General features: G+C 45.9%; 1 protein-coding gene and 3 long non-coding RNA genes across 5 annotated transcripts; 3 read left to right on the forward strand and 1 right to left on the reverse strand.

Annotated features, from left to right (window-relative positions):
* Nucleotides 1-6,416: 6,416 nt before the first annotated feature.
* Nucleotides 6,417-21,146, reverse strand: LOC139413465 (albumin 1-like). Of its 2 annotated transcripts, none has more exons than XR_011634799.1 (14): nucleotides 20,936-21,146; nucleotides 18,660-18,792; nucleotides 17,516-17,638; nucleotides 17,265-17,353; nucleotides 15,161-15,293; nucleotides 14,890-14,987; nucleotides 14,651-14,780; nucleotides 11,911-12,131; nucleotides 11,568-11,700; nucleotides 10,624-10,727; nucleotides 9,342-9,483; nucleotides 7,440-7,663; nucleotides 6,976-7,207; nucleotides 6,417-6,602 (listed from the first exon to the last, which is right to left on the reverse strand). XR_011634799.1 is itself a non-coding variant. In XM_071160919.1 (14 exons), the coding sequence occupies exons 1-14, from the start codon at nucleotides 21,052-21,054 to the stop codon at nucleotides 6,489-6,491; spliced, it is 1,827 nt and encodes a 608-aa protein (XP_071017020.1). In that variant the 5' UTR covers nucleotides 21,055-21,146; the 3' UTR covers nucleotides 6,417-6,488. The 2 variants fall into 2 exon arrangements, 1 of the variants encoding a protein (XP_071017020.1); XM_071160919.1 differs by having other exon boundaries at nucleotides 6,417-6,533; nucleotides 7,075-7,207.
* Nucleotides 12,099-13,665, forward strand: LOC139413481 (uncharacterized). The gene is made up of 3 exons (XR_011634803.1): nucleotides 12,099-12,237; nucleotides 13,426-13,468; nucleotides 13,539-13,665. It is a non-coding gene; the product is annotated as an uncharacterized lncRNA (long non-coding RNA).
* On the forward strand, nucleotides 12,442-13,417 carry LOC139413485 (uncharacterized). Its single transcript, XR_011634804.1, has 4 exons — nucleotides 12,442-12,516; nucleotides 12,710-12,761; nucleotides 12,864-12,950; nucleotides 13,347-13,417. It is a non-coding gene; the product is annotated as an uncharacterized lncRNA (long non-coding RNA).
* On the forward strand, nucleotides 13,787-14,545 carry LOC139413476 (uncharacterized). The gene is made up of 4 exons (XR_011634802.1): nucleotides 13,787-13,834; nucleotides 14,153-14,278; nucleotides 14,316-14,407; nucleotides 14,439-14,545. It is a non-coding gene; the product is annotated as an uncharacterized lncRNA (long non-coding RNA).
* Nucleotides 21,147-24,158: the final 3,012 nt, after the last annotated feature.

Raw genomic sequence — 24,158 nt, forward strand, 5'->3', positions numbered from 1 at the left:
TTTTATTCATTCTAATGTAATAATTTATATTATATTTGAGCAAATGTACACATGATGAGTAAAACAATCTGAAGCTACCATCTCGCATGGTTTTAATTATGAGTATAAAAGGGGCGCACAACAAGAATGTTTACATTTTTCCAATGACAACTGTGGAGGTAATTGGTCATTGTGTGTCATTGATTTTGGGGATTACAGAAGCATATTTGCTCACAATGCTGTCGAACTCTGGTGAGGTACTGTGCGCCAGTGACGTACAGTCAGTGTAGGAGGGTAGGCAGTGTTCACCCTGTGATAATGGCATACAAAAAAGCTGTTATGAAAAGACAAATGATAAATAATTGTCATGTTCTTTTGATATCTAATGTTTTTCTCAATGATTCTGGTGGTTTTTATGCTCATAATATATATATATATATTTTTTAAACTCAGGAAAGGTATTATCGCCCTTCTTTCCATCCATTCAAATCTTTGACGCACACAGCGGTTAATGCAGTTCTGCTCCTGGCCTTTCTGCCGCCCCTACAAGAATAGTCACTGTGAGTAAAATGAAGGTGAAAAGACGTCTAAAATGTAAAAACAATTCTCCAGCCGTTGAAGGTATTCAATTTAGGTTCTGAGTGAAAGTTGAACATGTGTATTTTCTGTACGTTGAAATCAGGTTCATTTTCGGTTTTGAATGAAAGTTGAAAATATGAAATTTAGAGACGTCAATGTTTGGGCCATTGAAGTCACCAGACCTGGGATTTCGGGTGTTTAGCCCCGAATGATTTTGCCTCAGCCCGGAGAGTCTTTTTCCCTGCTGGGATGGTGTAAAACAAACGGGTCTACACTGTATTACACACTGCAATGAATACTCCAATCATGAATGAACCTGTCCTGCCCTTTTTAGTGGTGCCTAAAAGCAGCATTTCTGTGTAAGGTGGCACTTCAGGAGGCGGAGTCAAAGTGGTTTTCCAAGACATTTCTGATTCATCCAAAGAAATGTCGGCACGCGCACGCGACTGTTCGTTCTCTGAGGGAGAGAGCGCAAAGATGGAGAACTGGAGGTAAACTGTGTTCTCTTGCTACTACTGTAAACACATTTTGTTAGCCCATGTTGATGCTATTCAGAGTTATTGACCTCACAGTAAACCAGAATAGAATAATTTACATTTCAACATGTTGACTCAAAACCGTACTGACAGATAACATTAAACTATATCAAATCAAATTTTATTTGTCACATACATACATGTGTTTAGCGAAATGCTTGTGTTTATAGCACCAACAGTGCAGTACTATCTAACAATAAACACAATCTAAAGTCAAGGAATGGAATTAAGAATATATAAATATTTGGATGAGCAATGTCAAAGCGGAATGTTAGGGACTACACAGTCCAGCTAGCAGTGCTGCTAACATTAGCTACCTAGCCAATTTTATGAGCAGGGTTTTGACAGTAATTGATTAGCTATCTGGACACTGAATCCAATTTTTGGAGCTCTGTTCACCATTCGACAAGTCTCACTGACTAACCAACAAGTATCACTAACTAACCAAAGTGTATCACTGACTAACCAACATGTATCACTGACTAACCAACATGTATCACTAACTAACCAACACGTATCACTAACTAACCAACACGTATCACTAACTAACCAACAAGTATCACTAACTAACAAACAAGTATCACTAACTAACTAACAAGTATCACTAACTAACCAACAAGTATCACTAACTAACCAACAAGTATCACTAACTAACCAACAAGTATCACTAACTAACCCCCCCACACACACACTCTACAGTTATATTCCATGCCTTCTGCTAATCTGAGTTTATACAATTCCATCATAATCAAGGTTGGCAGCCTACAATCCCAATCCTGCTATATTGCACCTAACTACAACATTATTTAATGCAAAACATTAATTTGTGGTCTAGGCTGCCACCCGTTGGATGGTTTTGGAACTGCACATTGTGCGCAGCATTGACTAGCTCACGTTAGTTAGCAGTAATGTGACCAACATAAACATGAGGCTTTTTCTTTATATTGCCAATAAAATATTGGACATGGTTAATGAAAACATTGCAACAAAATGATACAAATACTTTTTACAACAATTATTCTTAATGGAAAATTACAATATAGTTATGCACTTGTAATTTGTACTTGCCAATAGATTTTTTATACATTTTGTTAACACCATATTCCATGGGTTTACTGACCACAATCTATTGAATTAATATGAACAAGTGTTGATTATTTGACTTCAGGAGAACACAGTGCATGGAAGACAGTAGTGAGATACGAAACATCACGTTATGTTTCTGCTAAATGTTCACTGCTAAGGTGCCAGGCCAAGAATGTGGGGTGCTTCATTTCAGTCGCGCAGAGATCAACCCCCCCTCCCACCCGGAGTTGGCCCCAGGTCTTCAGGGTTGAGCCCTGGATGTTCTGAATGTCGCGTGACATCCCTGGTTTGGGCCAAATCAACCGGACAAAATCTGAACTAAACATAGACGTCTATAATTGGTTCAGATTTGGTCCAGACCCGACTTAAAAACAACGTCCGTGGACGTGGAAATCAAGTCCAGTCCGGACTGCACCAAAAAAACAAGTCCAGTCCGGACTGCACCAAAAAATCAAGTCCAGTCCGGACTGCACCAAAAAAACAAGGCCAGTCCGGACTGCACCAAAAAAACAAGGCCAGTCCGGGCCCCAAAAAATGGCTGAGGTGTAGCCCACAGCAGAGAGGGGCAATTCCAGTCCTCAGGGGCCAGAGAGATGTCACACCCCCCCCCCCCCCCCCCCATCCCCAATCAACACACCTGATGAAACTAATTACATTCTAAACTGAAGATCATGATTAGTTGATTATTGGAGTCAGGTGTGTTATTGTGACACCAATCAGGCCCCAGGGGATAGGAGTTGCCCATCCCTGGCCTACAGTGTTGCATGAAATTTGCCGCCCTCGTCAACATGCCGCCATAGACGGCTGTGTAATCCTGTCTAGTGAGCGGGCCGGCCCTGGGTTCCTGACTCCAGTCACTGTTTTTTAATTTAATTTTATTTAACCTTCATTTAACCAGGGAGGCCAGTTGAGAACAAGTTCTCATTTGCAACTGTGACCTGACCAAGATAAAACAAAGCAGTGCGACACAAACAACACCACAGTTACACATGGAATAAACAAAAGTAGAGTCGATAACACAATAGAAAAATCTATATACAGTGTGTGAAAATGGAGTAAGGAGGTAAAGGCAATAAATAGGCCAATAGTAGCGAAGTAATTACAATTTAGCAGATTAACACTGGAGTGATGGATGTGCAGATGATGATGTGCAAGAAGAGATACTGATGTGCAAAAGAGCAAAAAAGTAAACAAATAACAATATGGGGATGAGGTAGTTGGGTGGGCTATTTACAGATGGACTATGTACAGATGCAGCGATCGGTAAGCTGCTCAGATAGCTGATGCTTAAAGTTTGTGAGGGAGATATAGGTCTCCAACTTCAGCGATTTTTGCAATTCATTCCAGTCACTGGCAGCAGAGAACTGGAAGGAAAGGCGGCCAAAGTGGGTGTTGGCTTTGGGGATGACCAGTGAGATATACCTGCTGGAGCGCGTGCTACGGGTGGGTGTTGTTATGGTGACCAGTGAGATAAGGCAGAGCTTTACCTAGCAAAGACTTATAGATGACCTGGAGCCAGTGGGTTTAGCGACGAATATGTAGCGAGGGCCAGCCAACGAGAGCATATAGGTCGCAGTGGTGGGTAGTATATAGTGCTTTGGTGACAAAACGGATGGCACTGTGATAGACTGCATCCAGTTTGCTGAGTAGAGTGTTGGAGGCTATTTTGTAAATGACGTCGCCGAAGTCGAAGATTGGTAGAATAGTCAGTTTTACGAGGGTACTGTTAATGGACAGGGTTGGCAGAGGCAGCTGTGTAATCCTGTCTAATGAGTGGGCCGGCCCTGGGTTCCTGACTCCAGTCACTGTTAATGGACATGACGGATGATTGGCTGAGAGATATTGATGATAAAATTATTGTGGGGGCTGTCTTGTTAGACTTCAGTGAAGCTTTTTCACATTATTGATCATAGTCTGCTGCTGGAAAAACGTATGTGTTATGGCTTTACATCCCCGGCTATAATGTGGATAAAGAGTTACTTGTCCAACAGAACACAGAGGGTGTTCTTTAATGGAAGCCTCTCAAATATCATCCAATTAGAATCAGGAGTTCCCCAGGGTAGCTGTTTAGGCCCTTTTCTTTTTTCTATTTTTACTAACGACATGCCACTGACTTTGAGTAAAGCCAGAGTTTCTATGTATGCGGATGACTCAACACTATACACGTCAGTTACTACAGCGACTGAAATAACTGCAACACTCAACAAAGAGCTGCAGTTAGTTTCAGAATGGGTGGCAAGGAATAAATTGGCCCTAAATATTTCTTAAACTGAAAGCATCTGTATTTGGAACAAAACATTCACTAAACCCTAAACCTCGACTTAAATTTGGAAATTGAGCAAGTTGAAATGTTAGATTGTAAACTGTCATGGTCAAAACATATTGATACAACAGTATCTAGGATGGAGAGAAGTCTGTCTATAATAAAGCGCTGCTCTACCTTCTTAACAACACTATCAACAAGGCAGGTCCTACAGGCCCTAGTTTCTACCTTCTTAACAACACTATCAACAAGGCAGGTCCTACAGGCCCTAGTTTCTACCTTCTTAACAACACTATCAACAAGGCAGGTCCTACAGGCCCTAGTTTCTACCTTCTTAACAACACTATCAACAAGGCAGGTCCTACAGGCCCTAGTTTCTACCTTCTTAACAACACTATCAACAAGGCAGGTCCTACAGGCCCTAGTTTCTACCTTCTTAACAACACTATCAACAAGGCAGGTCCTACAGGCCCTAGATTCTACCTTCTTAACAACACTATCAACAAGGCAGGTCCTACAGGCCCTAGTTTCTACCTTCTTAACAACACTATCAACAAGGCAGGTCCTACAGGCCCTAGATTCTACCTTCTTAACAGCACTATCAACAAGGCAGGTCCTACAGGCCCTAGTTTCTACCTTCTTAACAACACTATCAACAAGGCAGGTCCTACAGGCCCTAGATTCTACCTTCTTAACAACACTATCAACAAGGCAGGTCCTACAGGCCCTAGATTCTACCTTCTTAACAACACTATCAACAAGGCAGGTCCTACAGGCCCTAGATTCTACCTTCTTAACAACACTATCAACAAGGCAGGTCCTACAGGCCCTAGATTTGTTGCACCTTGACTACTGTTCAGTCGTTTGGTCAGGTGCCACAAAAAAGGACTTAGGAAAATTGCAATTGTCTCAGAACAGGGCAGCACGGCTGGCCCTTGGATGTACACAGAGAGCTAATATTAATAATATGCATGTTTATCTCTCCTGGTTTAAATTGAAGGAGAGATTGACTTCATCACTACTTTTATTTATTGCGTTGTGAATTATTCAGATGAAATGTGTCAATATGTTTCTCTTTTAGTGAGGAGGGAGCCATGGAGAGAGAGAGAGAGAGAGAAAGCTAAGAATTTCTGAACAAAAATGTGCAACTCTTTCCATTAACGTTGCCTTCATCAAGGGTTTATGAAGGATTTATACTTAGTTCATCAACTGTTAATAAAACAAAATGTGAAGACACAAAATAATTCATAAACAGTTGTAAGAAAACTCATGGGTTTAAAATTGTGATGTAGTCATAAAGAAACTAACGCATGGACAAGTATTAAAGTCTTGAGAATCCTCCAAACACATAATTAATAAATATCCACGGCAGTAATACAGTTGATAAACATGACTTTATTCAGTTATTCATGTGTGTTTGATTGACAGGAGTCATTCATGTCTATCAGAAATTAACCAGCGGCGTGATTCATCCCAGATAGAGGTTTGATGAGGGTAGGCTGTAAGGCTTATGAGTCAATCACAGATCACTGATAGACAGACTTATGAGTCGATCACAGATCACTGATAGACAGACTTATGAGTCAATCACAGATCACTGATAGACAGACGTATGAGTCAATCACAGACCACTGATAGACAGACTTATGAGTCAATCACAGACCACTGATAGACAGACTTATGAGTCAATCACAGATCACTGATAGACAGACTTATGAGTCGATCACAGATCACTGATAGACAGACTTATGAGTCAATCACAGATCACTGATAGACAGACTTATGAGTCGATCACAGATCACTGATAGACAGACTTATGAGTCAATCACAGATCACTGATAGACAGACTTATGAGTCGATCACAGATCACTGATAGACAGACTTATGAGTGGATGACAAGACGTTGTGGATAGGAGGATGAGGTCACCATGGTGTAAATGTAGGCTGGGGAGGTAGATGGATCGATACAGACAGAACCTTTATTATTTTTATTTTTTTAAAATCATCAGTTCATCTTTTGAAATTAAAATCATCACAATTCTATCTTAAGCCTTGACCAGCTCTGCACTCTCAGAAACCAGCTTGGGTGCCTGTAGGAGAAAACAAGGTGATCAGTTGTTAGAATCAATTAATGTTCTCTCTCTACTGTTCTGTACCACCTCTCTTAGTGAAACATGATGTTCTCTCTTTACTGTTCTGTATCACCTCTTAATGGAACATGATGTTCTCTCTACTGTTCTGTATCACCTCTCTCTACTGTTCTGTACCACCTCTCTTAATGAAACATGATGTTCTCTCTACTGTTCTGTACCACCTCTCTTAATGAAACATGATGTTCTCTCTACTGTTCTGTACCACCTCTTAATGAAACATGATGTTCTCTCTACTGTTCTGTATCACCTCTCTTAATGAAACATGATGTTCTCTCTACTGTTCTGTATCACCTCTCTTAATGAAACATGATGTTCTCTCTACTGTTCTGTATCACCTCTCTTAATGAAACATGATGTTCTCTCTACTGTTCTGTATCACCTCTCTTAATGAAACATGATGTTCTCTCTCTACTGTTCTGTACCACCTCTCTTAATGAGGATGAAAGGGTTTGAACCGTGTTGAGCGGTGAGTGTTTACCTCCTCAGTGAAGCATGCTGCTTGGTCCTCAGCAGCACAGCACTTCTCCTTCATACTGTGATATTTAGTAGAGATGGACTTCAGCTGCTCCTCAGTGATGGTGGTCTTATGTCTGACCACACCATACAGTAGTCTGAGGACACACACACACACACACACACACCACACACACACACACACACACACACACACCACACACCACACACACACACACACACACACACACACACACACATTAATTTTTGTTGTTGTTGGAGTGTGTGTATGTGTGAGCTCGTGTGTGTGTGTGTGTGTTAGTTTCATGCCTACGTGTGTTTAATTTGTGCCCACGTGTTTATTCACAGTGCGTTGGTAATATATCTCACTTCTTCCCAGAGAGCAGCAGCTCCTTGCTGTCCTTGGTGCAGAGCTCAGGGCCCATGTGGAAGTTGCTGGCATCCAGCTTTGGGGGCATGAACTCTGTGTCAGGCTGGATGGCCAGGATACAGGGTCTCCTCATGGAGTAGGACTGGTTGCAGCAGTGGGCGATGCGGGGGTTAATGCTGGAGGGGTCGTAGTCCTCACATGTGGCGTCGATGGCATCGGTCAGCTGTGGAGAGGACACATGGGTAATGCAGAGTAGAGTAGAGGACACATGGGTAATGCAGAGTAGAGTAGAGGACACATGGGTAATGCAGGGTAGAGTAGAGGACACATGGGTAATGCAGAGTAGAGTAGAGGACACATGGGTAATGCAGCGTAGAGGAGAGGACACATGGGTAATGCAGGGTAGAGTAGAGGACACATGGGTAATGCAGAGTAGAGTAGAGGACACGTGGGTAATGTAGAGTAGAGGACACATGGGTAATGCAGCGTAGAGGAGAGGACACATGGGTAATGCAGAGTAGAGTAGAGGACACATGGGTAATGCAGAGTAGAGTAGAGGACACATGGGTAATGCAGAGTAGAGGAGAGGACACATGGGTAATGCAGAGTAGAGTAGAGGACACATGGGTAATGCAGAGTAGAGTAGAGGACACATGGGTAATGCAGTAAAGTAGAGTAATGTAGAGTAGAGGACACATGGGAGGAGAGGACACATGGGTAATGCAGAGTAGAGTAGAGGACACATGGGTAATGCAGAGTAGAGTAGAGGACACATGGGTAATGCAGAGTAGAGTAGAGGACACATGGGTAATGCAGGACACAGTAATAGAGAGGAGAGGACACATGGGTAATGCAGAGTAGAGGAGAGGACACATGGGTAATAGAGGAGAGGACACATGGGTAATGCAGAGTAGAGTAGAGGACACAGTACAGTAGAGGAGAGATGGGTAGAGAAGAGCACAGTACAGTAGAGACAGACAGTAGAGCACAGTACAGTAGAGGACAGTAGAGCACAGTACAGTAGAGGACACATGGGTAATGCAGAGTAGAGCAGAGCACAGTAGAGTAGAGTAGAGAAGAGCACAGTACAGGACAGTAGAGCACAGTACAGTAGAGCACAGTAGAGTACAGTAGAGTAGAGCACAGTACAGTAGAGGGCAGTACAGTAGAGTAGAGTACAGTACAGTACAGGAGAGTACAGTAGAGTACAGTATAGTACAGTAGATTACAGTAGAGTAGAGTACAGTAGATTACAGTACAGTAGAGTACAGTAGATTACAGTACAGTACAGTAGAGTAGAGTACAGTAGATTACAGTAGATTACAGTACAGTAGAGTACAGTAGATTACAGTACAGTACAGTAGAGTAGAGTACAGTAGAGTACAGGAGAGTAGAGTAGAGTACAGCAGAGTACAGTAGAGTATATGGTGTTGGTCAGCTGTGGTGACAGAAACAGAAAGGGGAGGGGTCAACACTGGGAAGAGCAGAGTGATTTAATATGAGAGGATGTGACATATCTAGAGAGACTTGGAGGGAGGGGGTAGTGGAGCGAGGGGGTAGTGGAGGATAAGGTAGGGAGGATGTAGTGGAGGGAAAGAGGGTGTAGTGGAGGGAAAGAGGGTGTAGTGGAGGGAGGGGGTAGTGGAGGGAAAGGTAGGGAGGGGGTAGTGGAGGGAGGGGGTAGTGAAAGGAGGGGGTAGTTGAGGGAGGGGGTAGTGGAAGGAAAGGTAGGGAGGATGTAGTGGAGGGAGGGGGTAGTGGAGGGAGGGGGTAGTGGAAGGAGGGGGTAGGGAGGATATGTGTGTGTGTGTGTGTGTGTGTGTGTGTGTCAGACCTTCTCCTCTGCACAAGGCAGGATGAAGTGGAGGGAAAGGTAGGGAGGATGTGTGTGTGTGTCAGACCTTCTCCTCTGCACAAGGCAGGATGAAGTGGCCTGGCTCGTCCTTGCAGCAGTCATGGAGAACATCATGCACCCTCTCTGACACTATGTGGAGCTGGTCGAAGGAGGCCTGGGGCATTATCCTGGTGTAGTGCACCATCATACTGAAGGAGGAGGTGGAGGAGGTGGTAGAGGAGGAGGTGGAGGAGATGGAGGAGGTGGAGGAGGTGGTAGAGGAGGAGGTGGAGGAGATGGAGGAGGTGGTAGAGGTGGAGGTGGTGGAGGAGGTGGTAGAGGAGGTGGAGGAGGTGGTAGAGGAGGTGGAGGTGGTGGAGGTGGTAGAGGAGGTGGAGGAGGTGGTAGAGGAGGAGGAGGTGGTAGAGGAGGAGTAGGAGGTGGAGTAGGAGGTGGAGGAAGAGGAGATGGAGTAGGTGGAGGACGTGGAGGAGGAAGAGGAGATGGAGGAGGTGGAGGAGAAGGTAGAGGAGGAGGAGGATGTGGAGGTGGAGGAGATGGAGGAGGTGGAGGTGGTAGAGGAGGAGGAGGTGGTAGAGGAGGAGTAGGATGTGGAGGTGGAGAAGGAGTGGGAGGAGGTGGTAGAGGAGGAGGAGTAGGTGGAGTGGGAGGAGGTGGTAGAGGAGGAGGAGTAGGAGGTGGAGTGGGAGGAGGTGGTAAAGGAGGAGGAGTAGTAGGTGTAGTGGGAGGAGTAGGAGGTGGAGTGGGAGGAGGATGTGGTGGAGGAGGAGGAGTAGGAGGAGGTGGTAGAGGAGGAGTAGGATGTGGAGGATGGTTAGAGGAGGAGGAAGAGGAGGTAGAGGAGGAGGAAGAGGAGCATGAGTTGATTGTTAATCAGTCATTAAGTAGTAATGTATTAAAAATAAACCATTCATAAATGATTAGTAAGCCATAAAGTAAGGATCAATTCACCCATAAGTTGTTAGGCCTAAGTGTGATGTTTCAGATCTCATACCACATGAATCTCATCTGATCGTTAATATCTCATACCACATGAATCTCATCTGACCGTTAATATCTCATACCACATGAATCTCATCTGAACGTTAATATCTCATACCACATGAATCTCATCTGACCGTTAATATCTCATACCACATGAATCTCATCTGAACGTTAATATCTCATACCACATGAATCTCATCTGATCGTTAATATCTCATACCACATGAATCTCATCTGACCGTTAATATCTCATACCACATGAATCTCATCTGACCGTTAATATCTCATACCACATGAATCTCATCTGAACGGTAATATCTCTGTGTTAAAGCGTGACCCCTCACCTCTTCTCAAAGGCGTTATTGTTCATGCCAGTCTCAACAGCACACATCTTCTTGTAGTAGTCAGTCTCATCAGTGATCTTCTTATCAATATCACTTCCTGCCAGCTGGGGACAGAACCGTTCATACAGTTGGCATGATGCCACATAACAGGGCAGAGGCCATTATTATGGTCTAAAAATACTAGGAATTCAGTGCTAGCCTGCTGTGTTAAAGCCAACAACTATCTGCTATTAGCTCAGGGGAGCTACTGCAAGTATTCAGGTCAAGGCAAGGTTACACATCATAGACTGATATATAGTATAACTAGCTAGGTTACACATCACAGACTGATATATAGTGTAACTAGCTAGGTTACACATCACAGACTGATATATATAGTATAACTAGCTAGGTTACACATCACAGACTGATATATAGTATAACTAGCTAGGTTACACATCACAGACTGATATATAGTGTAACTAGCTAGGTTACACATCACAGACTGATATATAGTATAACTAGCTAGGTTACACATCACAGACTGATATATAGTATAACTAGCTAGGTTACACATCACAGACTGATATATAGTGTAACTAGCTAGGTTACACATCACAGACTGATATATAGTATAACTAGCTAGGTTACACATCACAGACTGATATATAGTATAACTAGCTAGGTTACACATCACAGACTGATATATAGTGTAACTAGCTAGGTTACACATCACAGACTGATATATAGTGTAACTAGCCAGGTCTTCTGATAAGAGAAGACAAGACACCTCCTTTTTGTCCCCAAATGGAATTGGTCTTGGGTTGGGGTTAGTGTGGAAATCTTTGTTGTCCCCAAAGGGAATTGGTCTTGGGTTGGGGTTAGTATGGAAGTCTTTGTTGTCCCCAAAGGGAATTGGTCTTGGGTTGGGGTTAGTATGGAAACCACACATGGCTAATACATACAGCGGTTCTGACACACTCTGCATGGTCCTCCTTGTCACAGCACTGGAGCAAGGCCTGCTCAGCCTCCTTGGCGAACCTCAGAATCACCTGCTGAGACGACTCAGGGTGACGCACTGAGATCTCATACACCAACCTGCCCGATCAGGACAGACCATATACAGAGAGTCAGTAGTCAGACAGCCAATCAGAACAGACCGTACGTACACAGTCGTTTAGCCAATAGCAACACCCCATACAAAGTCAGAATTGTGTGTATAGGCAGCTTTTCCAGATGTGTGTGTGTGCGTGTGTGTGTGTGTGTGTGTGTGTGTGTGTGTGTGTGTGTGTGTGTGTGTATACATACTTCCCCATGGCTACATCCGGGGTCTTGGTAAAGGTCTGGCAGACTGCTGCTATGTCAGCGTGAACGTCGTAGTGCTCAGACAGACCGTCTGGCTTAGAGTCTGGCTTCATGGCCTCAACACAGGACCCTCTGTGTACTGCATCCTCCTTACAGCATGCAGACAGACCCGCCGCGCGAGACAACACACTCTTATCAGCACACACCTCATCCACCAGGGCCTTCTGTTTGGGGGGATACACACACAGGCAGGAAGAGTCAGGGACACAGATACATGTATATGCAGACACACATCCAATAGAAAGAGGCTGAGAGGTGAGAGGCTGAGAGGTGAGAGGCTGAGAGGTGAGAGGCTGAGAGGCTGAGAGGTGAGAGGCTGAGAGGCTGAGAGGTGAGAGGCTGAGAGGTGAGAGGCTGAGAGGTGAGAGGCTGAGAGGTGAGAGGCTGAGAGGTGAGAGGCTGAGAGGTGAGAGGCTGAGAGGTGAGAGGCTGAGAGGTGAGAGGCTGAGAGGTGAGAGGCTGAGAGGCTGAGAGGTGAGAGGTGAGAGGCTGAGAGGTGAGAGGCTGAGAGGTGAGAGGCTGAGAGGTGAGAGGCTGAGAGGCTGAGAGGTGAGAGGCTGAGAGGCTGAGAGGTGAGAGGCTGAGAGGTGAGAGGCTGAGAGGTGAGAGGCTGAGAGGTGAGAGGCTGAGAGGTGAGAGGCGAGAGGCTGAGAGGTGAGAGGCTGAGAGGTGAGAGGTGAGAGGTGAGAGGCTGAGAGGTGAGAGGCTGAGAGGTGAGAGGTGAGAGGCTGAGAGGTGAGAGGTGAGAGGCTGAGAGGTGAGAGGCTGAGAGGTGAGAGGCTGAGAGGTGAGAGGTGAGAGGCTGAGAGGCTGAGAGGTGAGAGGCTGAGAGGTGAGAGGCTGAGAGTGAGAGGCTGAGAGTGAGAGGTGAGAGGCTGAGAGTGAGAGGCTGAGAGTGAGAGGTGAGAGGCTGAGAGGTGAGAGGCTGAGAGTGAGAGGTGAGAGGCTGAGAGGTGAGAGGCTGAGAGGTGAGAGGCTGAGAGGTGAGAGGCTGAGAGGTGAGAGGCTGAGAGGCTGAGAGGTGAGAGGCTGAGAGGCTGAGAGGTGAGAGGTGAGAGGTGAGAGGCTGAGAGGTGAGAGGCTGAGAGGTGAGAGGCTGAGAGGTGAGAGGCTGAGAGGCTGAGAGGTGAGAGGCTGAGAGGTGAGAGGCTGAGAGGTGAGAGGCTGAGAGGTGAGAGGCTGAGAGGTGAGAGGCTGAGAGGTGAGAGGTGAGAGGCTGAGAGGTGAGAGGCTGAGAGGTGAGAGGTGAGAGGTGAGAGGCTGAGAGGTGAGAGGCTGAGAGGTGAGAGGTGAGAGGCTGAGAGGTGAGAGGTGAGAGGCTGAGAGGTGAGAGGCTGAGAGGTGAGAGGCTGAGAGGTGAGAGGCTGAGAGGCTGAGAGGTGAGAGGCTGAGAGGTGAGAGGCTGAGAGTGAGAGGCTGAGAGTGAGAGGTGAGAGGCTGAGAGTGAGAGGCTGAGAGTGAGAGGTGAGAGGTGAGAGGCTGAGAGGTGAGAGGCTGAGAGGTGAGAGGCTGAGAGTGAGAGGCTGAGAGTGAGAGGTGAGAGGCTGAGAGTGAGAGGCTGAGAGTGAGAGGTGAGAGGCTGAGAGTGAGAGGCTGAGAGTGAGAGGTGAGAGGCTGAAAGAGTGAGAGCTGAGAGGCTAAGAAGTGAGAGGCTAAGAGGTGAGAGCTGAGAGGCTTAAGAGGTGAGAGGCTGAGAGGCTGAGAGGTGAGAGTATGAGGTGAGAGGCTGAGAGGTGAGAGGCTGAGAGGTGAGAGGCTGAGAGGTGAGAGCTGAGAGGCTTAAGAGGTGAGAGGCTGAGAGGCTGAGAGGTGAGAGTATGAGGTGAGAGGCTGAGAGGTGAGAGGCTGAGAGGTGAGAGGCTGAGAGGTGAGAGGCTGAGAGTGAGAGGTGAGAGTGAGAGGTGAGAGTGGGAGGTGAGAGGCTGAGAGGTGAGAGGCTGAGAGTGAGAGGTGAGAGAGGGAGGTGAGAGGCTGAGAGTGAGAGGTGAGAGTCAGAGGTGAGAGAGGGAGGTGAGAGGCTGAGAGGTGAGAGGTGAGAGGCTGAGAGTGAGAGGTGAGAGTGAGAGGTGAGAGAGGGAGGTGAGAGGCTGAGAGGTGAGAGGTGAGAGTGAGAGGTGAGAGGCTGAGAGGTGAGGGGCTGAGAGGTAAGAGTGAGAGGTGAGAGTGAGAGGTGAGAGCCTGAGAGGTGAGAGGCTGAGAGTGAGAGGCTGAGAGTGAGAGGTGAGAGGCTGAAAGAGTGAGAGCTGAGAGGCTAAGAAGTGAGAGGCTAAGAGGTGAGAGCTGAGAGGCTTAAGAGGTGAGAGGCTGAGAGGTGAGAGGCTAAGAGGTGAGAGGCTGAGAGGTGAGAGGCTAGAGAGGAATAGAGGTGAGAGCTGAGAGGCTAAGAAGTGAGAGGCTAAGAGGTGAGAGCTGAGAGGCTTAAGAGGTGAGAGGATGAGAGGTGAGAGGCTTAAGAGGTGAGAGGCTGAGAGGATGAGAGGTGAGAGGCTAAGAGGTAAGAAAGAGGCTAAGAGGTGAGAGGATGAGGTGAGAGACTGAGAGGCTAAGAGGTGAGAGGTTGAGAGTTTAGAGACAGAGTTTAAAAGGTAAACAGAGAGGAAATGAAATAGTTTTAAAAGAGAGGAGGAACTAAAAGAGCAATCCACCAATAAAAAGAGAGGAATAGAGAGAAGACATAGTTTACCCTCTCCTTCATGCATGTGACCATGTCTCCGCTGCAGCAGGGGGCAACAGTCGCTACGATCTTGTCTACCATGCCTCCCATCTCCTGGAAAGAGGCCTGAGGCATCTTCTGACTGTACTGGATCAGCTTCCTGTTAGAACAGACAGACACACGCGTCAACCAATGGGACTGGCCCAAGGGCGGGCTCACCTGGCTCTCAGCCAATTAGAACCATAGAATTTTAGATTGACGTGTCCTACTTGGCCTTGACAACGCGGTCTCCATATTTCTTGTGGACGATGCACAGGGCCCTGAGTTCAGTCACGCGTTTCCCGACGGCGCGTTGGAAAGTAGCTTTCTGGAAAAGAGAGAGAGAGAATGTTTACGTTGGCTATATAGGTGCTTTATCTGTCCATGCCAATAAATATTATTGAAATGAATTGAGAGAGAGACTGCATACAAAATGGCACCCTATTCTCTCATAAGTAGAGTACTGTATAGAAAATAGGGTGCGATCTGACGCCTCCTGACCTTGGTGTCGAAGCAAGTCTGGGCCTCAGCCTCTCCACAACAGCTAGTCAGAACCTCTCCATAAGCTTTGGCGATAGCCAGGATCACATGTGGTTGTAGCATCGTGTTACTCTTGGAGAACTTGAAGATGAACCTGAAACACACACACACACACACACACACACACACACACAGTAAATTCCAGAAAAACACTCCATACTGCTCAGCGGCCTAACACAGTATTTTAGCTGGTGTGGTCTCAAGTCGATGGTCTCTAGTCGATGGTGTGGTCTCTAGTCGATGGTGTGGTCTCTAGTCGATGGTATGGTCTCTAGTCGATGGTATGGTCTCTAGTCGATGGTCTCGAGTCAATGATGTGGTCTCTAGTCGATGGTGTAATCTCTAGTCGATGGTGTGGTCTCTGGTCGATGGTCTCAAGTCGATGGTCTCAAGTCGATGGTCTCAAGTCGAAGGTGTGGTCTCTAGTCGATGTTGTAATCTCTAGTCGATGGTGTGGTCTCTGGTCGATGGTCTCTAGTCGATGGTGTACTCTCTAGTCGACAGTGTGGTCTCTAGTCGATGGTGTGGTCTCTAGTCGATAGTGTGGTCTCTAGTCGATGGTGTGGTCTCTAGTCGATAGTGTGGTCTCTAGTCGATGGTGTGGTCTCTAGTCGATGGTGTAGTCTCTAATCGATGGTGTGGTCTCTAGTCGATGGTCTCTAGTCGATGATGTGGTCTCTAGTCGATGGTGTGGTCTCTAGTCGATGGTCTCTAGTTGATGGTGTGGTCTCTAGTCGATGGTGTGGTCTCTAGTCAATGGTCTCTAGTCGATTGTGTAGTCTCTAGTTGATGGTGTGGACTCTAGTCGATGGTGTGGTCTCTAGTCAATGGTCTCTAGTCGATGGTGTAGTCTCTAGTCGATGGTGTGGTCTCTAGTCGATGGTGTGGTCTCTAGTCAATGGTCTCTAGTCGATGGTGTAGTCTCTAGTCGATGGTGTAGTCTCTAGTTGATGGTGTGGTCTCTAGTCGATGGTGTGGTCTCTAGTCGATAGTGTGGTCTCTAGTCGATGGTGTGGTCTCTAGTCGATGGTGTAGTCTCTAATCGATGGTGTAGTCTCTAGTCGATGGTCTCTAGTCGATGATGTGGTCTCTAGTTGATGGTGTGGTCTCTAGCCGATGGTGTGGTCTCTAGTCGATGGTGTGGTCTCTAGTCAATGGTCTCTAGTCGATGGTGTAGTCTCTAGTTGATGGTGTGGACTCAGGTTGATGGTGTAGTCTCTAGTCAATGGGGTGGTCTCTAGTCGATAGTGTGGTCTCTAGTCGATGGTGTGGTCTCTAGTCGATGGTGTGGTCTCTAGTCGATGGTGTGGTCTCTAGTCGATAGTGTGGTCTCTAGTCGATGGCGTGGTCTCTAGTCGATGGTGTAGTCTCTAGTCGATGGTCTCTAGTCGACAGTGTGGTCTCTAGTCGATGGTGTGGTCTCTAGTCGATAGTGTGGTCTCTAGTCGATGGTGTGGTCTCTAGTCGATGGTGTAGTCTCTAATCGATGGTGTAGTCTCTAGTCGATGGTCTCTAGTCGATGATGTGGTCTCTAGTCGATGGTGTGGTCTCTAGTCGATGGTCTCTAGTTGATGGTGTGGTCTCTAGCCGATGGTGTGGTCTCTAGTCGATGGTGTGGTCTCTAGTCAATGGTCTCTAGTCGATGGTGTAGTCTCTAGTTGATGGTGTGGACTCAGGTTGATGGTGTAGTCTCTAGTCAATGGGGTGGTCTCTAGTCGATAGTGTGGTCTCTAGTCGATGGTGTGGTCTCTAGTCGATGGTGTGGTCTCTAGTCGATGGTGTGGTCTCTAGTCGATAGTGTGGTCTCTAGTCGATGGTGTGATCTCTAGTCGATGGTGTGGTCTCTAGTCGATGGTGTGGTCTCTAGTCGATGGTGTGGTCTCTAGTCGATGGTGTGGTCTCTAGTCGATGGTGTGGTCTCAAGTCGATGGTGTGGTCTCAAGTCGATGGTCTCTAATCGATGGTGTAGTCTCTAGTCGATGGTGTGGTCTCAAGTCGACGGTCTCTAATCAATGGTGTGGTCTCTAGACGATGGTGTGGTCTCGAGTCGAGTGTGGACACTTACCTCCCAACAAAAGCCTGGTGGTCCTTCTTGAAGTCTTCACACTGGTCTGCAGCGGGCAGCTCAGCTTTGAGGGACAGGTCCCGAGGAATCTACAATCAATCAATCAATCACTCAATCAATCACTCAATCAATCAGTCAAATGTATCCATAAAGTCTTTTTGACTTCCAGTAACCCGGTCTACACCCCAAAGAGCAGAAGGAAGAAACCTAGATAGGAAACCTGGCTCAGAGGGAGGGGTGGTCCATTCTACCTTGGCCTTGTGGTCCAGGAAGCAGTGTGTCCTCTCAGCGGCAGTCTTCTCACAGCACATCTTCAGATGGTTCTTCTCCACCAGGGTCTCAGAGGAACACACCGCACTTTGGAACAGGTCCGCCTGCACACACGCACACGCGCGCGCGTGATAAGGATGATGAGGTGTGATAAGGATGATGAGGTGTGATAAGAAAGATGCGGTGTGATAAGGATGATGAGGTATGATAAGGATGATGAGGTGTGATAAGGATGATGAGATGTGATAAGGATGATGAGGTATGATAAGGATGATGAGGTGTGATAAGGATGATGAGATGTGATAAGGATGATGAGGTGTGATAAGGATGATGAGGTGTTATAAGGATGATGAGGTATGATAAGGATGATGAGGTGTGATAAGGATGATGAGATGTGATAAGGTTGATGAGGTATGATAAGGCTGATGAGGTATGATAAGGATGATGAGGTGTGATAAGGATGATGAGGTGTGATAAGGATGAGATGTGATAAGGATGATGAGGTGTGATAAGGATGATGAGGTGTGATAAGGATGATGAGGTGTGATAAGGATGATGAGGTATGATACGGATGATGAGGTGTGATCAGGATGATGAGGTGTGATAAGGATGATGAGGTGTGATAAGGAAGATGAGGTGTGATAAGGAAGATGAGGTGTGATAAGGTTGATGAGGTATGATAAGGATGAGATGTGATAAGGAAGATGAGGTGTGATCAGAATGATGAAATGATAGGTGTCTCTCACCACATCTCATAATAAGGATGATGAGGTGTGATAAGGATGATGAGATGTGATAAGGATGATGAGGTATGATAAGGATGATGAGGTGTGATAAGGATGATGAGGTGTGATAAGGATGAGATGTGATAAGGATGATGAGGTGTGATAAGGATGATGAGGTGTGATAAGGATGATGAGGTGTGATAAGGATGATGAGGTATGATACGGATGATGAGGTGTGATCAGGATGATGAGGTGTGATAAGGATGATGAGGTGTGATAAGGAAGATGAGGTGTGATCAGGATGATGAGGTGTGATAAGGTTGATGAGGTATGATAAGGATGAGATGTGATAAGGAAGATGAGGTGTGATCAGAATGATGAAATGATAGGTGTCTCTCACCACATCTCTGTCGCAGTCCTCTGGAGGAGTGTCTGAGCAGCATTTGACGCCCATGGCTAAGGCCTCCGCGATGAGAGGCACCAAGTCACCCAACGTACTATCGGGAAGATTCTGAGCCAGCCCTACAAGGATCCTACACGCACGCACAGTCAGTCAGATGATGCATTAAACCAAAACATGAACACACAGTGCAGTTTACTGACTGAACTCATTGTTATTTGTGGTTAGAGCATTGGGCCAGTAACCGAAAGGATGCTGGATCGAATCCCCGAGCTGACAAATCTTTCGTTCTGCCCCTGAACAAGGCAGTTAACCCACCTTTCTGTCATTGTAAAGAAGAATTTGTTCTTAACTGACTTGCCTAGAAAAATGTTTTCTTATACTTGTTCTCCCTACCCTACCGTCCCGGACAACAATACTTCTACTGCTACTTACAGCTAAGGTTTTAATCAGCAAAAATGCAAAGAGCTCTTAAACTGGATGGTCCTCTCTCAGGAGCTTGCTAGAAAACCAATTTGGATTTAGAATTTTCTGGGGTACAATGGAGGCTTTAAGAGAGAGGTTAATGCCTTAATATTGAATAGTTTTAACCCTCCAAACTGGTGTTTGTTATGTACATATGCTCATTTAATTTGATCTGGTTTGCCATTCCAAATAAAGGGAAATTTATTTTCTCGCATGATTTGAAGAATGATTCCCTTGGAGTCAATAAGTCCATTAATAAATATGTAAACTGCGACTGTCCCCAGTCCACCTGGTCGTGCTGCTGCTCCAGTTTCAACTGTTCTGCCTTATTATTACTCGACCATGCTGGTCATTTATGAACATTTGAACATCTTGACCATGTTCTGTTATAATCTCCACCCGGCACAGCCAGAAGAGGACTGGCCACCCCACATTGCCTGGTTCCTCTCTAGGTTTCTTCCTAGGTTTTGGCCTTTCTAGGGAGTTTTTCCTAGCCACCGTGCTTCTACACCTGCATTGCTTGCTGTTTGGGGTTTTAGGCTGGGTTTCTGTACAGCACTTTGAGATATCAGCTGATGTACGAAGGGCTATATAAATAAATTTGATTTGATTTGATATGACTAGAGAATTTATCAGGGTAAATCTTCCCGTAAACGGATGGCTGTTTCCACAGTTTCAAGATTATATATATTTTGCTGTTTTTGATCAAAGTTAATAGTTGCAAAGATCCCTCAACTTTTCCCGGGGATATGTACACCAAGCACATCGACTTCACCAAACTTTAAAGTTTGCATCTTTTAGAGACCCAATCCTTAATATAGTATTATCATATTATCACTTATCATAGTTGGGTTTATTATCCAGGTCCTCAATGTGGCCTTTCAAGGTTGAAGATTGAGGACTCAAAGAGAATCATCAGCGTACATTGATCATTTTGTCTCTAATCCCTTCATTTATTTGCCCCTTAATAATGTCATCATTTAGATCTGATTTTTAAAGCAATTCAATGGCCATAATAAATAGGTATGGTGACACAGGACAACCTTGTTTTATGCCTCTTGACAATTCAAAATTCTCAGAGAAGTAACCGTTATTTATCATTTTACTGTACATGACTTCTACCCATTTTATGAGACATTCTATAAAGTAGAAAAAATCCAGGCACTTATAAACAGATTCTAGGCGTACTGTATGAAATGCTCTCTCAAAATCTGCTCTACAGATTATACTTAGTTTCCCTGCATTCTCATAGTTTTCTAATGTTGTCTCCAATATATCTTCCTTTTCAGAATCGCGTCTGATCGGGATTGGCCTCCTTGCTTGCACACGCTTTTTTTTCAGTTCTGCACACAAATTGTCAATAGGAATGAGGTCAGGGCTTTGTGATGGTCACTCCAACACCTTGACTTTGTTGTCCTTAAGCCATTTTGACACAACTTTGGAAGCATGCTTGGGGTCATTGTCCATTTGGAAGACCCATTTGTGACCAAGCTTTAACTTTCTGACTGATTTCTTGAGATAATTTGCCTCAAATCTAATACTGCAGTATGAGGGATATCTACTACTGCAATGTGAGGCATCCTACTAATGAAATATAAGGCATGGCTACTACTGCTGCAATTTGAGGCATATCTACTACTGCAATGTGAGGCATATCTACTACTACTGCAGTATGAGGCATATCTACTACTGCAATATGAGGCATATCTACTACTGCAACATGAGGCATATCTACTACTGCAGTATGAGGCATATCTACTCCTGCAACATGAGGCATATCTACTACTGCAGTATGAGGCTTCACTACTCACAAAGATTTGAATCCATCTTCCTTGGCCTCTGTGAAGATGGTACAGATCTGGTTCTGAGCCTGAGACCGGGCTGACACACTCAGCAGCACCAACAGGCTGCAGACAGACAACCACTGCATGATGAAAGGACAGGCGCACGGACGGAGGGATGGATGGAGAGAAGGAGGGATGGATGGAGGACGGGATCTAGCGATTGAGCCGAGGAATGGAGAAATGCAGGGCTCCTTTATACTATTGTGGAATCTGTCAATCATTAGCTGACCTCTCTCTCTCTCTCTCTCTCTCTCTCTCTCTCTCTCTCTCTCTCTCTCCACCTCTCTCTCTCTCTCTCTCTCTCTCCACCTCTCTCTCTCTCTCTCTCTCTCTCTCTCTCTCCACCTCTCTCTCTCTCTCTCTGTCTCTCTGACTCTCTTTCATTTGGACCTGGGACTGTGTTTCACAACTGGTCTTTGCACACAGTGATCTGTCAGTAAATAAAGGTCTGAAAGACAAAGTCCACTGTCCGTTGTGCCTCCAAACTGTCCCCATGCTAACCCACCATCTGACCAGGTAATATGTCTCCAAACTGTCCACATGCTAACCCACCATCTGACCAGGTAATATGTCTCCAAACTGTCCCCATGCTAACCCACCATCTGACCAGGTAATATGTCTCCAAACTGTCCCCATGCTAACCCACCATCTGACCAGGTAATATGTCTCCAAACTGTCCCCATGCTAACCCACCATCTGACCAGGTAATATGTCTCCAAACTGTCCCCATGCTAACCCACCATCTGACCAGGTAATATGTCTCCAAACTGTCCCCATGCTAACCCACCATCTAACCAGGTAATATGTCTCCAAACTGTCCCCATGCTAACCCACCATCAAACCAGGTAATATGTCTCCAAACTGTCCACATGCTAACCCACCATCTAACCAGGTAATATGTCTCCAAACGGTCCCCATGGTAACCCACCATCTAACCAGGTAATATGTCTCCAAACTGTCCACATGCTAACCTGCACCATCTAACCAGATAATCTGTCTCCAAACTGTCCCCATGCTAACCTGCACCATCTAACCAGATAAACTGTCTCCAAACTGTCCCCATGCTAACCTGCACCATCTATCCAGATAATCTGTCTCCAAACTGTCCCCATGCTAACCTGCACCATCTATCCAGATAATCTGTCTCCAAACTGTCCCCATGCTAACCTGCACCATCTAACCAGGTAATAGGTCTCCAACTGTCCACATGCTAACCTACAATCTGACCAGGTAATCTGTCTCCAACTGTCCCCATGCTAACCTACAATCTGACCAGGTAATTTCTCCAAACTGTCCCCATGCTAACCTACAATCTGACCAGGTAATTTCTCCAAACTGTCCCCATGCTAACCTACAATCTGACCAGGTAATTTCTCCAAACTGTCCCCATGCTAACCTGCACCATCTAACCAGATAATTTCTCCAAACTGTCCCCATGGTAACCTGCACCATCTAACCAGGTAATCTGTCTCCAAACTGTCCCCATGGTAACCTGCACCATCTAACCAGGTAATATGTCTCCAAACTGTCCACATGCTAACCCACCATCTAACCAGGTAATATGTCTCCAAATTGTCCCCATGCTAACCCACCATCTAACCAGGTAATATGTCTCCAAACTGTCCACATGCTAACCTGCACCATCTAACCAGGTAATATGTCTCCAAACTGTCCCCATGCTAACCAACCAGATAACATGTCTCATAACTGCCCCCATGCTAACCCACCATCTAACCAGGTAATATGTCTCCAAACTGTCCCCATGCTAACCCACCATCTAACCAGGTAATCTGTCTCCAAACTGTCCCCATGGTAACCCACCATCTAACCAGGTAATATGTCTCCAAACTATCCACATGCTAACCTGCACCAGCTAACCAGGTAATCTGTCTCCAAACTGTCTCCATGCTAACCTGCACCATCTAACCAGATATTCTGTCTCCAAACTGTCCCCATGCTAACCCACCATCTAACCAGGTAATATGTCTCCAAACTATCCACATGCTAACCTGCACCAGCTAACCAGGTAATCTGTCTCCAAACTGTCCCCATGGTAACCTGCACCATCTAACCAGATAATTTCACCAAACTGTCCCCATGCCAACCTACACATGTTGTCTTCAAACTGTCAAATCAAATCAAAGTATATTTGTCACGTGCGCGGAATACAACAGGTGTAGACCTTACAGTGAAATGCTTACTTAACCAATAGTGCGAAAAAAGGTATATGTGTGTGTGTGTGTGTGTGTGTGTGTGTGTGTGTGTGTGGTGTGTGTGTGGTGTGTGTGGGTAAGTAAGGAAATAAAAACAACAGTAAAAAGACATTTGAAAAAGGAGTAGCAAGGCTATATTCAGACACCGGTTAGTAGGGCTTATTGAGGTAGTATGTACATGAATGTATAGTTAAAGTGGCTATGCATATATGATAAGCCACAATCATCTCCTTAGTCTTGGTGACGTTGAGGGATAGGTTGTTATTCTGGCACCACCCGACCAGGTCTCTGACCTCCTCCCTATAGGCTGTCTCGTCGTTGTCGGTGATCAGGCCTACCACTGTTCTGTCGTCTGCAAACTTAATGATGGTGTTGGAGTCGTGCCTGGCCATGCAGTCGTGGGTGAACAGGGGGTACAGGAGGGGACTGAGCACGCACCCCTGGGAAGCTCCAGTGTTGAGGATCAGCATAGCAGATGTGTTGTTACCTACCCTCACCACCTGGGGGCGGCCCGTCAGGAAGTCCAGGATCCAGTTGCAGAAGGAGGTGTTTAGTCCCAGGTTCCTTAGCTTCGTGATGAGCTTTGAGGATACTATGGTGTTGAACGCTGAGCTGTAGTCAATGAATAGCATTCTCACGTAGGTGTTCCTTTTGCCCAGGAGGGAAAGGGCAGTGTGGAGTGCAATAGAGATTGCATCATCTGTGGATCTGTTTGAGCTATTACCAGCCTTTCAAAGCACTTCATGGCAACGGACGTGACTGCTACAGATCTGTCGTCATTTAGGCAGGTTGCCGTTGTGTTCTTGGGCACAGGGACAATGGTGGTCTGCTTGAAGCATGTTGGTATTACAGACTCAATCAGGGACATGTTGAAAATGTTAGTGAAGACAACTGCCAGTTGGTCAGCACTTGCCCGGAGCACACGTCCTGGTAATCCGTCTGGCCCCGCAGCCTTGTGTATGTTGACCTGTTTAAAG

This window comes from Oncorhynchus clarkii, chromosome 1 (genome assembly GCF_045791955.1).
Source record: "Oncorhynchus clarkii lewisi isolate Uvic-CL-2024 chromosome 1, UVic_Ocla_1.0, whole genome shotgun sequence".
Taxonomy (NCBI): Eukaryota; Metazoa; Chordata; class Actinopteri; order Salmoniformes; family Salmonidae; genus Oncorhynchus; species Oncorhynchus clarkii.

What these genes read in the sequence shown, in the direction of transcription:
- LOC139413465 (XM_071160919.1), bottom strand. Translation starts at nt 21,054, where the DNA reads ATGCAGTGGTTGTCTGTCTGCAGCCTGTTGGTGCTGCTGAGTGTGTCA. An exon ending in AGACTTGCTTCGACACCAAG is followed by an intron (nt 14,988 to 15,160) that starts GTCAGGAGGCGT and finishes TCTCTTTTCCAG; the next exon opens with AAAGCTACTTTCCAACGCGC. An exon ending in CTGCTGCTCTCTGGGAAGAA is followed by an intron (nt 7,208 to 7,439) that starts GTGAGATATATT and finishes GTGTGTCCTCAG; the next exon opens with ACTACTGTATGGTGTGGTCA.